The sequence below is a fragment of the Acanthisitta chloris genome, unplaced genomic scaffold, assembly GCF_000695815.1.
Source record: "Acanthisitta chloris isolate BGI_N310 unplaced genomic scaffold, ASM69581v1 scaffold2270, whole genome shotgun sequence".
NCBI classification, from domain to species: domain Eukaryota; kingdom Metazoa; phylum Chordata; class Aves; order Passeriformes; family Acanthisittidae; genus Acanthisitta; species Acanthisitta chloris.
In genome coordinates, this window is record NW_008650859.1 from 1 (window position 1) to 17,686 (window position 17,686).

Here is a 17,686-nt window from a genome sequence, read left to right on the forward strand (position 1 = left end):
AGTTGTTAATTTGTACTGTTATATTTGCTGTTGTTTTGTTTGTGTCTCATATTAAATTGTACTTTTGACTCAGAGTCTCTCACCGGTTTGCTTTCAAACCAGCACAATGATAATGATTTCCAAGAACTAATTGTAATAATGACCACCTATTTCTGGAAATAATGAATACGTATGAGCATTTAATGTATATAAACTGTGAAGTTTTTGTCCCTGGTTGCACAAGTTTGGTAGAGCAATCCTCCTTGTGCCCAGCACTGAATAAACAAATACCTGCTACTCAGAGATACAAGTCTGGGAGTAGTTCTTTTCCAGGTTTTCTTGGCATTACCCCAGCCTTGATGGCTCACGATCCCTGAGGGTCTGGGTGTCCCAGCACCCAGGGTTGGGTGTGGGGGCTCCTCTGTCCGTGGTGCTGCAGGGAGACCTGATCCCATCACGGCAGGTTGGATGTTGATCCTAATTCTACCCTTTTTTTGGTGTATTTCAGAGAAGCAGAAAGGATTTCTGTCCCCATGGGACCCACCCAGCATCCAGCCTTGTCAGTCATCTTCCCTCACACCCCAGGTATGTGACAGAGCTGAGTGATGAGGCTTATCTTGGTGAAGGTGGCAGGTTAAACCCTACTTCAGGCAGCATCTCTCTCAAACCTGCAGTGTGTGTTTTATTTCTAAAATGCTACTTCCTGCAGGTGATCTTTTTACTTCCATGGCATCAACACCAGGAAACACATTGCCACTGTGAGGGTGACAAAACACAGGCACAGGTTGCCCAGGGAGGTTGTGGAGTCACTGTCCTTGGAGGTACTCAAAGGCTGGGCATGGTCCTGGGCAACCAGCTTGGGGTGGTGTCTGGAGGGCCCTGCCACCCTCAGCCCTTGTGTGAAATAATCAGGGGGCAAACCACCTCCTCACCCACAGTTTAGCTTTCTTTGTGGGCAGGCACAGAGCCCCCAGTTTGTCTCTGACTTCAGAAAAACTCCTATGTTTATAGTGACCATTTACAGCTGTTTATATAGTTGTTGCCTAACCTCTATTCTTGGTGCTTAGGAACTCTCCTATGACTGGGAAGATTGGGCAGGAATCACGTTCTGAGGATGGGAAACTGAAATCTGGGGTTTCAGTGTCTCAGCTGCTGCAGCACTAAGGGCACTGCTGAGCGACACAGTTCCAACGAAGTTAGCACTACTCTTTTTGCAGAGCTGATCCGTAGGTGAAGGCAGTTTCTTCACAGTTCTTCACAGAGGAAGGCTGTGTCTGTTTGTGGGTCATGGACAGGACTGTAAACACTCAGCTGTTTCTGAGTAGGTACAGAAGGAGAATTTCACATGCCTGAAAAGTTTTAAGGCCAAGCATTCTGCTGACATTCAGGTGCTACCCACGTCAGCACAGCACGGGGGAGTTGCAACTTTGATTTCTGATGCCTAAATTATATTGAAACTTCAGTTTTGATACCCAGATCCTCACTTAGATGTAGCCCAGAGTGGTATTTCCCCTGGGACAGTCACTGTGAGGGCCTCATGGCAGATTTCTTGTGTTGTGCACTTGATGCAGTGAACTGTGACTTCAAACAAGTTTGAAGGAGAGGGAAGCTAGACTAACCCACATTCATTCTGAGAAGGTTTGAAGCTGTTGTTGGCCAGAAGGGGAACATGAAGGGTGTCAGGGACTTGTCCTGTTTCCCTGCTGCCTAAGGGTGGGTGAGGTGTGTGCTCACACAGCTCTGACTGCTGTGCCTGGAAGCACAGCCTGATTCTGTATTGGGAACAAACCTTCTGGGCCCCTCAGCTCAGGAGGGACATTGAGGGGCTGGAGCAGGGCCAGAGAAGAGCAACGAGGCTGGTGAAGGGACTCAAGCACCAGTGCCTTAAGGAGAGGCTGAGGGAGCTGGGGGTGTTCAGCCTGGAGAAGAGGAGGCTCAGGGGAGACCTTAGCACCCTCTGCAACTCCCTGACAGGAGGTTGGAGTCAGGTGGGGGTTGGTCTCTTCTCCCAGGCAACCAGCAGCAGGACAAGAGGGCACAGACTCAAGCTCTGCCAGGGGAGGGTTAGGTTGGATATTAGGAAGAGATTTTTTTACAGAGAGAGTGATCAGGCATTGGAATGTGCTGCCCAGGGAGGTGGTGGATTCACCATCCCTGGAGGTTTTCAAGCTGAGACTGGATGTGGCACTTAGTGCCATGGGCTAGTGACCACGGGAGGGTTGGACTCCATGATCTGTGAAGTCTCTTCCAACCTGGCTGATTCTATGATTCTATGATGATTCAAACAAACCCCAATTCAGAAAAACAAGCAAGATGCTACTGACAAAAAATTAAGACAGATTTTTTTCCATTAGAAGCTGAAGTTTTATTACAGGATAACAGTACATAAAGCACATCTAAAATCGATGTGTTCAATGCACTTAATAAAGGTAATGTAATATTAAAGGTACAGTTTCTAAGTACAATATAACAACATTCATATTAGAATGAAAATTGGAGTATTTAAAAGACAACATTAAATCTCTTATTTTTACAGTCATATTTACAAAATGAATCAAAATACTTTTTTCGGGACCGAGTAAAATAACAAACTTGGATATAAGCTATTGTCAGAGTGAGCTGGGAAGGTCCATGAGAAGGAAGAGTGAAGTGACTGGGTAAAGATCATTAGCAAAGGTTTAGTACAATACCACTTTAATATTCCTCTTGATGGCTTACATTTTCTTGTGGCTAGAAAAGGAATTTGTACATACTGTACACATAACAGACAGCAAATATTTACATGTACAGTATCATTGCATGAAACTCGTGTGTATTTACAGCAATCTGAGCATATCACTCAACGAGGTTGTTTGAGTCTGTGTGCTTAATTTTCAATCTGATGTGTACTTGTAATCAGCATTTATTCTGGCATTGGTACACTGAACATTGAGTAAGGAGGGAGAAAAATCTTAACCAAATATGGTTTTGCATAAATAGCTCAAACTATTAAAACAAGAGGGAGAACATGTTCCTGGCATTACTTGGAGGTGGGTAAGTACAAATTTAAGAGCAAGTCCTTTTCTCTCTGAAAATATCAAAAGGTGACTTAAATCAGCAAGGGGAAACAAAATTGTCATGGCTTCTATTTAAATAAGATTGTAGCTTCAAGAGGTTTTTGTAATTGTCCTGATAGTGTTTGCAGTTAAACATTCCACTTATGAAAATATACCCACGGTGCAGGAAAGTTTGTATTTGTTTTCAGGTCGACAGTATGTTTGCTGTTTAAAAAAAATTATTTATATATATATATTCCTTGGATTGAGGGTACAAAAGCAGTGCATGGAAGCCAAGAACCATGGCTTTAAAATTCACTACCTTCTATTATCAAAAAGTGCAGTAAACAGAAACATCGTTATTAATAAATTGCTCAAAAATCTTTGCTAAAGATCTTATAAATTCAGTAATATTACAGAAAAATTCTAATAAATATTTAAAAGGTTAATTACCTCCTTAGTTAGATATTTGATATCCATCAGTGTTGAAGGATGAACATGAAAACACTAGCTAGGATGAAAGGAGCAGGGGACAGGAGTACTTGGAAGGGGACGTGACTACGGAAATTAAGGTATACATGAAAAAAAAAACAACCAAAAAACAAAACCCCCATACCTGACAAAACATTGCAAATTCCACTTGTCAATTAACTGGAGTTGCCAATGGCTGCCCTTGGATAGGTGTGCAGGACTTAGAGCACATCCAAGGGCTGAGCTCAGCCATCCTTCTACCACGGAAGAGTTACAGAACATTCCTATTTACAGTAAGTGGAGCTGAGTGTGGAGGCAGAGCCTAGAACATCCACAGTGTGAGGGTGTACAGAGCCTGCTCAGAGCGAGGAAGGCACCCAGCAGAGTCACCTCTGGGACTTCAGGGGCAGCACCTCCTGCTGCCAGGCAGCTCAGGTGTTCTCCTCACGGTCCAGACACAGGCAGACTGCTCTAGTAACCCCAAGGATAACGAGCTGGACACAACATCCTCAAGAACCTTAATAATTAATAATGTTAATCGTGTAGAAAAAAAAAATTCTACAGCTGATATCAAGTATCTGTACCGGTGAAGTAATTTTCTCCCTATTAAATATACTATAGAATAATTTATATAATGACACTATGCATTTAAAGAGAAAACCATGTCCCAAATCTTGTACTCTGATACAGGTACTTGTTGGGCATCTGTTGGTGTATATATATATATACACAAATATATATATTTATATATAGTTATACTCAGTGAAATTAACAAGACCCAAAGGTGGTATTGTCTAGGAATAAAAGGGGTTTGTTTGTTCTTGTTCACAAAAGTAACTGATCTAGCACCACACGTCAGAAAAACACAAAAATAGCACGCTCTAGTTCTAAACAGCTATGTCTAAAATAGATTATATAGTAAAACAGATATTATACAGCATAATGTGGTATTTGATAAACAGATAAATATTTGCACTGTGTAGGCTGTTTATAGTATAACTTTATCTATACAGAACGAAAGCAAAAAGTTAACTGTATAGAGGTGAGCAGAACAACATTAAATATTATGACTCCAAAGCAGAGACAAAGTTAGAGTTGAAAGAATAGAGCAAGATAAAATGTTTACAGGCCATTACAAGTCCTTAAATTAGTAGTAAAATAAGGAATCAGTTGCTCAAGTTTAAGAAAGCAGTAAACAAGAGATTGCATTTACATGCAGATGTCTAAAACTTGTATTTCTTTTAAATCTATGCACAAAAAGTCATTTGTTTTTATTGCTTGACATTCAGTTATGGCTAGAGTATTTTTAACCTTTTTTTTTTGTACTTTGGAAACAATATTGTTAAAGGTGCCATAAAAATGGACAACATTGAAAACAGTTTGCAAATAAACCACCTAACACTGCAGTTCTTTATACACTTTTTTTTTTTAAAAAGCCTTGTCTGGGGTTTGTCATCTGTTAAATATATTTAATCTGGGAAAATACATCGTAGCTTGAAGCCTCCCATTGGCCCAAACATCCAATACAAAACACATCTCCAGAAAAGGAGAGTCAGACGACACGGGGACACAGAAAGAAGCAGCCAGTTAATGTCCTAATCCTTCCAATATCGACCACTGTCCTGGGCCTGTCCCTGCGGCGCAGGGGGAGCAGGAGGAGGGTGTGGGCACAGGAGCTGTGCCTGGTGTGAACTGACATTCACTATTGCTTGGGAGCTCTCCGAGGAGAGGCTACGGACTGCAGGCTCCTGGGAGCCTCGTGCACCGACAGCAAGACCTGCTGGGGGAACCCGGGGAAGTGTTTCTCAAGCCCAAAGTCACAACTGCTGCGCGTTTCGTGCCGTTGGAAAGGCCAGGCCAGGCAGGCACAGCTCAGCCCGAGCCCAGCAGTGCTGGGACTGTGTCCCAGAGAGTCCCTAAGCACTAGCAGCAGCTCAGTCCCCCCAGGCAGGGAACTCTGCCAGCAACTCCAGCTGATTCACACTCCCTGCCCCAGGAAAAGTGAGTGGATGCCAACACAGAGAGGCCTGTGAAGAAATAGAGTCCACAGAGATTGTGCTTTGGGAAACCTTGAGAAACACTAACTTAGAGGCAAACAAGTACACACACAGGACATATGAACATGGAAAACATGCAGATGGTTAACAGAAAGGTATGATGGCACACAGCAAGTTGAACAACTTGATTGGGAAGTTCAGCTTGGAGGAGGAATGAGAGGATGAGGGAAGACGTACGAGTGAATGTTGTGGCAGGAGAAGTGAACCTATGAGTCCTGATTGAAGCCTTTATCATGCTCTGTTTCTTATTTGGATAGCCTACTTATTGCTATAAAGTTATTGCTATATTCTACCAGTGATAAAGGCAAAAGGAAAGAAGGACCAACAGCAACAGCACGTACAGAAAAGGTAGAATACAGCGTTTGATGTTAAAGTTCTATTTAGTACCTGAATACGTCCCAAAGATAGACTGAACACTATGCTAAATGTTAGGTATCTCCCCCTCAAGTCCAGTGACTTAGCACTGTGTAGTGAGCCATGATCACAGTACTGGAATTAAAGCACTCACTGCAAGGTTTGTAAATACTCACACCTCAAAACTTGTCTTCCTATCCTTGTATTTGGTATCTGTAAGCATTTGTCCTCATTTCCACCGAAGTGGTTACTGACAAGGATGTTTCAGCAAAAAGAAAAGGCTAATACTCAAATATATCAATGGATGAAACTTTGAAAATAATAAATATTAGTATTAATAATGACAAAACAACCCTAATAGTTGTATTTCTGCAGCTAAGGAAAATGAAGATGCTCTGAGCAATCTGAATCGGCTAGCACAAGTAGAATTCCAGACACTCAATACTAAAAGAGAAATTGCTTATCATTTCTGGATGTTGTCTAGGAAATGCTGTTTCTGGAATTTGTGTAGATAGATTTATCTATGTTGGGGAGTTTAGGGGAAAAAAACCCACACTGTTTGCAGAGCTCCTACTGTGTAACCTGTTCTGTTCCTCAGGTGCAGACTGGGGACTGCCTATGCCAACCCAGAGAGAGATCCTGTCACATCTGGATCATCCCAGGACAGAGTTAAAACATCACAGATTGTCCATTCTAAGAGCATCTTTAGTTGATGCACAAGTCTGTAAAGAATAGGCTCTGTGGGAATCAGCCACAGGAAGTTTCTTCTGCTGAAGATGCCAGGACACCACCTGCTCAAGAGGTCACACTTGCTAAGCACTTGCTGCCTTGGAAGGCCATTCCAAGCTAAACTCACTGTCAGCTTGTGAAACCCTATTTATTAAGCCATCTAAAGTAAACAACTGGAAGCCAAATACCCGTGAAAAATCCCTCAAAGATCCTGGGACACTGGTGCTTTTTGCAAGCAGACAGACAGGTCTGACGGAGGAGTTCAGTCTCTTCCCAACGCCACCGAAGCCTTGGAAGTCTTTGCTCATTTTCTTCCCAGTTGCTTATTTGCTTTTCTACTTGCCCAGTCAAAGGCTGCAGAGCCACAGCCCCAAGGCTGCCTGGGAGGGCTCCCAGCACCCGAGGGGCACTGGGACACTTGTCACACTGCTGGGGTTGGGGCCACTGCTCTGGGTGATGGGCTAGGCATGAAATGTCTCAGCCGCAGGTTCCTCCCAGGCAGGTTTTGGCTTTCCACCGAAGCACACCAACCCCAGACAATGTTTGAGTGTTGTTCCTGGATTCCTGCAGAGCTCTGTTCCTTTCTGTGGGACTTACTGCTGAAACCTAATCACCTTTTCCTTCTTACTGCACTGTCAGAAACAGAATCCTTTTCTCTGACAATAATTTAAACCCTTAAAAGCCATTTTTTTCTCTTGCAGAACCCCTGAATTTCAGCTGGAAAAACAGTCCTAATCATTGTAAAGCTGTCCAAAGGAAATGGGAATTAATTTCAATCATTTCTTTAGTGGGTCAGCATTTATCTTCTAGACCGTGACTGCCAAACCTCTGTGCTGTCTGGAGTACTTTTGTTTTCAACAAACCAACAACCAAAACGCAGCTGAACTGCATAAGTGAGTAAGAGAATGAGGCACAGATAGAGCATTTAGTTCAAAAAAATATCCAGTTCTCTTGTGCCTGGGGGGGATGGGGAAGGGGAGAAACACTAGCATCTCTTTTCCAAAGGAATTTGTTCCACCAGCAGTACTGGCCACCCTGTTAAGAGTTTTAGAAGATCCCTGAGCACATTAGTTTCTGACTCATAACCCCAGCTCCAAAGTGATTGGGCTCTGTTGTTGGGAACGAGATGGATTGTCATTCACAGTTAAGTCAATCATAAGGTGCTTATCTATTTACCCTTTTTTGTTCACCAATCAGCACAAAGAACTGTCAGAAAATAACTTTTATTTTTCTCTTTTTTTTTTTTTTTAAATAATAAAAGGGCACAAAATTGAAACAACCAATGTTTTGTGACAGTGGTTTAGGATTATTATCTGGCTGCCCCTCAACAACAGACAAGTGATTCAATCGACATTCCTTAGCAAAAAAAAAAAAGAAAAAAAAAAAGGAGAAAAAAAAAGGAAAGAAAAAAGGCAAAAAAAAGAAAAATCCTGTACAAATATGTATTTTTCCCTGAGGGATCAAGGTTACACCCGCAAGTGCTCTATGTACATATTGCACTGTAGAGGAATGAAGAACATGTGCAAAAAAAGCAACAATGATTGAAGCTTACTACTCAAACCTTTACTCATGACTCTACGTCACCTTGCAGTTTGGAATGTCGGAACACAGCTATTCCTTTACTCTAAAATGTAAAAAAAAAGACCCCAAAAACAGAAAGAAAAAGAAAAAACACACCTCTACTATGGCACATTCAATGAAATAAAAAGTTTTCCAAAGACAAATAGACAAATTCCATCAAGAAAATAATACAAAGTTCGTTCGTTTGTTTTTTTTCGTTTTTTAGAAAAATTACATTACTTTCTTTCATTGTTTCACATTACAAAATCTTTTTTTTTTCATGTTTACACAAATCACATTTTATTGCAGGAATATTTCAAGTGCCATCAAACATTTATAGAAGGGTTAAAAAAATAGAAGTCTCTCTAAAGTGGTCCAGACAAGGCTTTGTATAGAATAAATCTTTTTTTTTTTCCACCTTCTATTTTTGACTTAAGTATTTTGAATACATTTTCTTTATTCCATTGACACTTAAGAGCCTGGAAGCAGCCACTCACACACACACCCACACGTCCCCACGTGTGCACACAGACATCCTCTCACACACAGGTGCACAGACACAGATACCTTGGTATCCGGACTAAGATAGAGAAGCTAATAAAGACCAACCAAACTTAAAACCAGCCTCCCTTTCTCCTCATCCCCTCGGCTGCAACAGCCAAACAACACTGGAGATGATGCTGTAGATTAGGGTGGTTCAGATGACAGTATGGGGTTGTATCTCTCTCCTAGAAAACATCTCCATGGAGAGATACAACACACAGTGAGAACATCTCTGTGAGGATCCAATATATTACTCCTTTTTTCTTCAGCTGTCCTAGTGTTCTGATTTGTAGTGAAGTGGGCAGATTATGAAAACACTCCTGTGAATATCCACTGGGCTCAATATGTTTTGTTACCTGTCTGGTTGATGTCCTGGCACCAGGCCCTGGTCCCAGGGGCTCTGCAGAGCTCTGGGCTCGCCGTGGTCTGTCTGAGCAGCCACTCCAGCCTGACCCTGTGCCCTCCACACAAAGCCTCCTTGGCAGCAGATGTCTCAGCTGAACATCTGCTGTGCTGTATCCCCTTTTTCCCCCTCTCAACGAAGAGCAAAACAAAAATGAGACTCTATTGCTAAGTGGCTGTTAACTGGGACCAGGAAAGCAGAGTTACTGGGGAGTGTATGCACAGCCTGATTTAACGAGGTGCCAGGACACAGGAGCTCCCACAGACAAAACCCACAGCACTCTGTGGCCTGCAGGATCACTTTCAGCTCAGGCCCTATCTGAGACCTTTCTGTGGTTATGTATTTTATTAGTAAATGCTCGAAAAAATTGCGTTGTCAATGGCTTATGAGTGTAAATATGCCAAACTAGATTCCAAACCAAACCACTGGCACCTTGGTGCCTGGTAAAGTACTAATATTCATCTCGAGAAGGTTAAAAAAAGATGTGACTGAAAGTGAATCCCAAAATATTTTGCCTGGTAGTCTACATATTGTCAGAAATAGGAGCTGTGTCTCACTCTCTAAAAAAGTACAGGTCTTACTTCATTACTCATTAGTTGACACTGAGATTAAGTTTAGTTGATCTTTACAGGACTAGCACCTAAGGCTGGTCACATTCAGAAAACACTTGTTAGTTAAAAGGGTTGCTTCAAAAATAGGAACACAGATCAGAATGCAAGTGCCATATCGTGCCAGTTACTCCAGTACAGTAAACAATGGTCCTCGAGGTGTTTGGGGGAGCAGAGTGTGGGTGTGAGCTGCCAGCAGCAGAGCAGCTCTGTGACTGGGGCCCAGAGCCCTGTCCTGGCTCCAGCCCACAGAGCTGCAGGTCCCACACTCCAGGGACACACTGCTTTGGAGATGATGCTCATCTCCCCCTCCTTTCAAACCCTAGAGAAGTGAGAGCTCTAGGCTTCCCTGATGTGCTAGACTGTAACGTTTTTAATAGGTGTCATAGCTAAATGTCTCAATTTGACCCCAAAGGGAACCTGGATCACAGCACAGACCTGTGTTTTCCTCACAATAACCCACTGACCTGATTCTCCTCTTCAAAACACTTGGGTTTCAGTGTGCTGCTACTCACTGTTAGCTCCAAACAACTGTAACCTATGTCAGAGGCTGTTTACCTCTGTAGAGTAAAGCAGTGGAGCACACTGTGCCTCATTCCTTCTCCTTTTTAAAGCTCCCAGCTTTTTCTTTCCTGCTTCCTCAGAAACTTGGTTTGTGCAGGCCCACAGGGCACACAGTGCTGCATCTCCATCTCACCCACAGCCAATCACACACCTCTGGCTGCAGCAGCCACCTTGGTTTGTGATGTTGTTTACTGTGAATCTGCTTCCTTCAGAACTAGGTTTCCTGCCAGATTTGCTCAGAGACAGGATTCTTGCTGAAGGGAATGGGAATTCACAGCACTGCAAGATTCAGCTCATTGGTGGTTATGCAACAGAGGGACCAGTCGCAGGAGGGAGGCTGATGACTCTCATGATTCCCAGGCATTACACAGAGTACCAGGCAGTGCTTTCTAGCAGCACTGTGCCTTGGCTTGGCTAGTCCTCAGCTGACAGACCTTAAGTGTGTCTTTTTGGGTGAGGAGAGCAGTGGACTCCTCTGCTCAGCTCCCTGCCACTGACCTGCTGCTGGAAGAACGTGGCCCAGTGTCTCAGCTCGCTGAATCAAACCCACCTCTGTGTTTTGCCAGGCTAGAGCTTGGAGTCTGAAGGCATTGTTTACTATATGGAGTGCAAAAGTATGTCACATTAGGTATAAAAATGACTCTTCCACATACATGTCATACACACATACTTTTACTGTAGATACAGACTTGAGTAAATAGCTTCAAACCTGGTTTGGGGTGGGCAGAAATGCACTGGTCACTAGCCTGATTTTCAGAGCTGCTGTGTTGTTTGTAAGTGATCTGTGATTGCTTAGTTTGACCCAGCACCTTTGAAAATGAGGACGTGGACTGTGCACCTAAATTAGAAGTTAGGCATGTAATTGCCAACGTCCAGGTTTGAAAGGTTTGGAAAGAAAAGTACCTTTGAATTTAACTTCTGAAAAGATTATTTTCACGTCGAAAATTGTCATTATTTTCAACTCTTTTTTTTTTTAAAAAAAAGAAGTGTAATCATTTCAGGATATGACCAGCCTCTCTTTAAAAAGTAACATGGAAAACAGCAGCATAAATACCTCCCAATGTACCAGTACCTGCCAAACCTTTTTCAGTTAAACTTGAATTTCTGGTGCACATGCAACACAACAATGAACACGCTAGCATTTAATTTAAAGAAAAAGGTGCAAAATGAAAGTGCCTTATCAATTCAACAAGAAAAGCTATACCAGTAACTACATTTTATATTAATTAAAACAATATATAAACAATATCTCTTTTGCTATATATAGTCTTCATGCCCATTTACCCTGTAATATATTATAATGCTATTGTTGCTATTGCTATGGACCCTTTTCATGCCGTTCTGTCTACTGGCAAACAGTGGTAGGTGAAAAAAAATCGTCCTTCATGAAACAATGAGCAAGTTGTGCAAACTGATGCTGAAATCTCTGCAACGCACACCAGTCGCCGATTACTAGGTGGACTCTCTGTTCTGATCAACAAATTGATTGTTCTGTCAAGAGTCTGGGCAGTGAACTACAGGAGAAAACAACCTTCTGACATAAGTACCCTCAGTCTGTGTAAACAGAGGTCAAGGATTGAGAAGTTGAGACAGAAAAAGGGTCCATATTTGTAGGCATAATGGAAATCATATGCATGAGAAAAACAAGTTCAACTTGGTTTCATTGTTTCCCATCCTTCGCCTGACCCCGACCGCCAAGAGATGTGCAGTGTGTTGGCTCCCTAGGTCTGTGCAGGGCCATATAAAGTGTCTTGGTTTTCTTTCTTTTTTTTTTCCTTTTTGTTTTTTTTTTCTTTCCTTTCTTTTGTTTTAATGTTTGTACTTCAGACATTCTAGAAGTGCTTAGGTGATACGTTTACCCATCAATTTGCATTGCTGGCTCAAACTCTGAAGTGAACAACTCCTTGTAAAGTGGAGGAAAGTGAAGTCGTACAATGTCTGGGTATATTGCTTTAAATGCCATAAGCTTTTCTGTATGTCGTCCACACAGTGCTCTTAAAGTAGACACTTTGCATATTAACTGTAAAAAAATGAACACAAGTCATATGGTCATACATGGCACCAGCCTCCCACTCTGCTGCAAGGGCCAAAGCCTTCCCCAGCACAAGGGTTTTCCTCAGCAGTGGCAGCTGGGGATGTTTTTAAAGGTATCTAAGTTGTGGACTCACAGCTATTTGTGAGATAAGCTCTAAGTTCCTAGGAAAATCTACCATAGGGTTCCCTCAGTGGATTGATACAGAAGTATTTCAGGGCTGGATCCTCATTCATGCAACTAAATCATCCTCCTGGAAGGCAATCCTGACTGCTTTTAAACCCACTGGAGCATTATGGAGGGAACTGCCAGTGCAATAGAGCCAAAAGAGGTGAAAAATGTGTACTTAAAAACATCACTGGGGTACTCCCTTAACTTCCTGAGTATTTGTATCAAAGCATATGGAAGAAACTTTCTTCCAGCAAAGGTATCCAAAGTACACACTGAGAAAAGAACTCTCTGAGACAGGATTGGCAGTGAGGGAGATCTGCACAGCCTGGGCTGGTCATCCTGCTCCTGCTGTCATGAGCTCCATGGTGTGAAGCTAAGCCTGAGCCTTGTGGCTGTGCAGAGTTCTCAAAGGAACTGCTCTGTGAGGAGGTGCCTGTCCTTCCCCAGTTCTTCAGGTTTGCCCTAACATCACACCACTTGGCCAGCTCTGAAAAACCAGGTGAGGAGACTTCAGATTAGAGACCAGCATGTAGTGTCTCTTTCACGGGGCTTCAGTGCATGGAACAACTGAGAAAAAGGCTGGGGGAACTTCTAAGAAACAAGTTTAGCTTGGGCATTGCATATGTCATAACAACTGAACTGCCATGCAGAGACTGCACAAGGAGAGAAACAAGTTTAGCTTGGGTACTGCATATGTCATAACAACAGAACTGCCATGCAGAGACTGCACAAGGATTGAGGCATTGCACCCTGCAGAACTAAAACAGTGTTCTGTGGGGCAGAAATGTTCTGTAGGGGAACTGAGATAAAAATTTCATCACTTTTCATGAAGTGCCACATGAAAATACTTCCTTTCAGGCCATTATCAGCCTTGTGCCCTGGTGCATCATCAGTTCACCTCTCTAGTTTTTGGTCACAGGTTCAGCTAAGCACCTTGATTTTGAACAAAGAGTTCTGGGTGGATAAATAGCAAATTCACTGTGTAAAAGCTCTCACACCACAAGCAGGATGGTGACAATAGGAAGGTACAGCCCAGTGGGACTCTTACCTTTGTTAGAATTCCATCCTCTCGGTGGTTCTTCTGCAGGACGTGCTGAAGTGCTAATTGGATCTTCTGCTGGAGTTTCTCGATTTTGACCTTCTCCTGCAGCCATGAGCGATCTGAACACAGATGGAGTTACCACCTCTGGCACTGCACCCAGCGAGCACAGAGCACAGGAACAGACTCATCCCGGCTGTTTGCAGCCTCCCTGCCACTTCTGCATCTCACACAGACACTGGGGCTGCAAATCCACAGCTCTGGGAGCACATTCGTTATATGCACTTAGAACTGCTTTTATAAAGGCCTTAATGAGAAGAATGCAGCGTGTCTGGGCAAGGTTCATTACCCTTCTACTAATGAGGTCTGTAAAATGCAAGGTATTTAAACAGAGGTAGTAACTTGTTAGTGAGAAGCGAATGGCTCAGATCATGAACAAGCAGCTGGAGTGGATCTTCTTGCTAGGACCTCCAGTGACTTACAAAAAGCTCAGCTGGGCACAGACAGCTAAGCTGCCTTGGTATGTGCACCACACAGACACAGTGCTGCTCCACAGACCTGAGGTGAGGCTGCAAGCTTTGTGTGCTGAGTGAGGATTCTGCCACAGCTGTGAGCTCACACATGTGGAAAGCTGACTGCAGAAATTCAGGCACTGCCTTCTGCCTGCCTCACCAGGATTAGCCCAGTGCTCTCACTCACTGCACTGAAGCTTTTGCAAAGCAGATGAGTCCTCAGCAAGGTGAAAATGTGGAAAGCAAGGACTTAAGATTAGGATTTCCAACTTAACACATTGATTCCTGAAGTCATAGTTTTAATGTGTTTATCAAAATAGAAATTCTGGCCAAGAAGGAGACACTCAAAAAGATGATGACATTCCCACACTGTCTGATAGTCTAAAAGTTATCATTAAAAATACCTCAAAGTAAAAACGACCTCTACCAAATAAACCTCAAGGAAACCTTCATCTCTTACCTGCTGACATTAAAACAAACGCAGAGAACAAAGCTATCTCATCTTCTGTCAGGTGCATAGAACATAAACTTTTTCCAAATTCAAACACAAAGCTAATGAAGTCTTCACAACCTGCCAAAAAACCAGAAGGTACAGCTCATGTCACATTGTTTAAAACTACTTGGGAGCTACAGAGTTGTTGATTTATTCTGATGGAGATGAGAAACAATGTAAAATACTTCATAGGTGAATGGTCTTCTCCTTAAGGACTGAAGTTCTGTGGTGGGACCTCAGGACCCCACTCCCAGGAGCCCCCACACTCTGCACCCAGGATTCTGAAGGCTTTGCACACTCTGTCTTTTCTACATTTGAAGCAAAGAATGCTCCAGGAATTGCACAGCATTCTCCACTGAGGTATTGTCACTGCCCTCCAAAGTGGCTTACACCCCAAAGCTTGGGGAAACACATCCTTGTAAAATTAGCAAAAATACACAGGAAAAACAATGCAAAATTATAAATTGGGCTTTAAAGAAAAAAAAATGGACTCACAGTATTTTACCTGCAAATAACTGGACCTGGCACACTATAAAACACTATTAACATCTTCAAAACAGTAACATCAGTGTATCCAAAATTAGCTAACCATCTCCTGCCTTTTCCAACAGGCTACAGAAAATGTTACAGTAGAGGTGAGATCTGGGCTTCTGTTCACAACAGATGCCTCCAAACTGCTCTACCCTAATCAAAATGTCCAATTTCCACACCAACAGCCCTTAACTGCTCAGAGTTGAGCTGTTTTGACTCCTGAAATCAGCTTGGCCTCAGAGTCAGCACAACTGCTTATAAAACAAGCAGTCTGAGCTTTGCAACTCTTCTGTGTGACTACTATAGCCTCTCTCCTTGCTTTCCCACATCATAGTTTTTAGCCCATTTTCTTTGAAAGACACAACACTTGACATTTCCTTACCTAAGGACTTGAAAACCTCTGGGCTAGCATACTTGCCATCAAAGTAGACTGTGTTGTTCTGGGAGTCAAAGGCACGGCACATTCTGATGAACACAACCTCTAAAGACCCTGGAACACAAACAGTGGAGGTTTGACCAGGGAAGGAGAGACTCCAGCTGCAAAGAGCAAGTGAGGACTTACAAACCATGCTCTGCATTCGTTAAGAGGAGGGTAGGAGGTTCCTGTGGTGTCACAGAGCACAGTTTGCTTTGCTAGTAGAAGAATTCACATAAACTCCTCTACGAGTTTTGGCTAAAGCAAATCAGTTAATGCTAATAAACTCTGACACTTTTTTAGAGCAACGAAGTCTCTGAAGCCAAAGCAGCTCATGTAGATTTATGTTCACGAAGCTTTGCCAGCTTGGTCTGGTATTTGTAAACTGCATTGCTTCTATATCTCTTGCAGAGAACAATCTCAATCTTTAGCTTAAAGTATGTTAGTCAAACCCAAAACAGAAAAACCTGAGTCCAACTCTTCCATCTTTACATACTCATTGCTCCCTTTGTTCATAATGAAACTTTCTTAAGTAAACTTGGACTTGTTCTGCCCAGAGTGACCAAGATGATGTCACTTCAAAGACAGACAGGTTTGAAATGGCCACTGCCCAAACAAAGATATGTGCTTGCAATCACTGGGTACACATAACACCTTCCTCAGGCAAATCTAAGAGAGACACAGCTTAGAACTCACCACGTACCTGCTTTTAAAAGCACAATTTGATCATTTTGACACAGCTCCATAAAGCCATCGATGCGTTTGGCAAACTCCACTACATACTGAATAGCTTCTGTTATTTTCACTGCGCACAACTGCCACATCACCTCCCTTTGCTGTTGGGAGAGAAGGAAAAAGGAGATATTACTGATCAGGGTTTGGAAAGCTCATTGCCATAAAGTCAAACTGAGTTATAAACAAAGCACTCCTGGCTGCAGTCTGCTCACGAGAGAAGGGGAACTGACCTCAAAGCCAAAGCCTCACATGGACGAATAACAACACAAACATGGAGAATTTTCTCAGCCCTGTCAGAAGAGCTCCAGACTGGAGTATTGTTACTTCACAAGCCAAAAATGTCAAAGTGTAACGATTCTGGTCATTTCCGATGGATTTTTGCTCACTGCATCAGAAGAAAATGCCAGTTCACAGCAGCAGTGCATAACCACATTTTCCCCATCAGCTCCTGTACAGAACCAAGTGAAGTAACAACCAGGACACACATACAGTATCCTTTACTTCCATGTATGAAGATCACTTGATAACAACATAAGGTGTGCAGTTGGTGAGTTTTCCATATGTTAATAACATAGAATGACATTACCTAATGCGGGAAAAATGGTATTTTTAGAGGTTACATATTTTTCTGTGGAAATGAAAAACATTTCACAGAGCAGTGTCCTTCAGCAGTACTTCCCAGGAGAGTTTTCCAAAAGGAGCCAACTGGTATTTGTGGATGGAAGGCACCTTGGAAATGCAGACACTGCTCAAACCTTACAACTCCCTGGAGTTATGGCAACACTTCTGCTGTTCTGTACACAAAACCCAACCCAAGGGATGTGTGGAGAAGGGACCAGGACTGCACTGAGCCCCTGAGGGCTGCAAATCTGATGGAGTTCTCTGCTTACAGACTCCAAAGAAAATCACAAAACTCGGTGGCTTCAGCTGTTGCTGATCTGAGACAACAAATTAAGAAAATAACATGCCATTTAGGACTGGGAGAAAAAAAATCCTCTGGTTTCTTATCCCTCTTCGCCACAGACAGAGAGAGGTGAGCAGAATGGCTTTGTATTTTCCTGTACAAATCACAAATGGAAGGATGTCCTGACCATCTTGCTGCTTTTAATCCTAGTGAACTTTTCTTTTGGAAAACACACAGAGACACACGTTGCTGCCAGTAAAGAGCAACAGGGGAGGAGTGAATTACGGGAACACCTTGGGGGGCTTGGCAGGCTCCGGTACCTTGTTCTGGTAGTTCTCGATCTCCTCCTGCAGAAAAGTCTGCCACGTTATCTGCTGCAGCTCCTCTCTCAAGTACTGGCAAGTTTCCATGTGTGACTTGGAAATATTCTGCGCAAGATGTTCTGAAAGAAGAGCAGAGAGCAGCAGGATGAGGACGCAGAGCTGTAGGGTCGGGGCCGAGCCCAGAGTGCACAGGGTGAGCCCAGAGCGGGCCAGAGTGAGCCCAGAGCG

General features: G+C 43.0%; 1 protein-coding gene across 1 annotated transcript; it reads right to left on the reverse strand.

Moving 5' to 3' along the window:
* Window positions 1-10,722: 10,722 nt before the first annotated feature.
* Window positions 10,723-17,573, reverse strand: RORA (RAR-related orphan receptor A). Its single transcript, XM_009070368.1, has 6 exons — window positions 17,456-17,573; window positions 16,200-16,332; window positions 15,464-15,571; window positions 14,518-14,628; window positions 13,555-13,667; window positions 10,723-12,323 (listed from the first exon to the last, which is right to left on the reverse strand). Exons 1-6 carry the CDS (start codon window positions 17,543-17,545, stop codon window positions 12,159-12,161), a joined length of 720 nt encoding a protein of 239 aa, XP_009068616.1. The 5' UTR covers window positions 17,546-17,573; the 3' UTR covers window positions 10,723-12,158.
* Between the last annotated feature and the right edge of the window lie 113 nt (window positions 17,574-17,686).

Coding starts and splice junctions, on each gene's coding strand:
- RORA (XM_009070368.1), bottom strand. CDS start 17,545: ATGGAAACTTGCCAGTACTTGAGAGAGGAGCTGCAGCAGATAACGTGG. Junction 16,333..17,455: donor TCGAGAACTACCAGAACAAG/GTACCGGAGCCT, acceptor CTCTCCCAACAG/CAAAGGGAGGTGATGTGGCA. Junction 13,668..14,517: donor GTTTGTTTTAATGTCAGCAG/GTAAGAGATGAA, acceptor ATCTGTGTTCAG/ATCGCTCATGGCTGCAGGAG.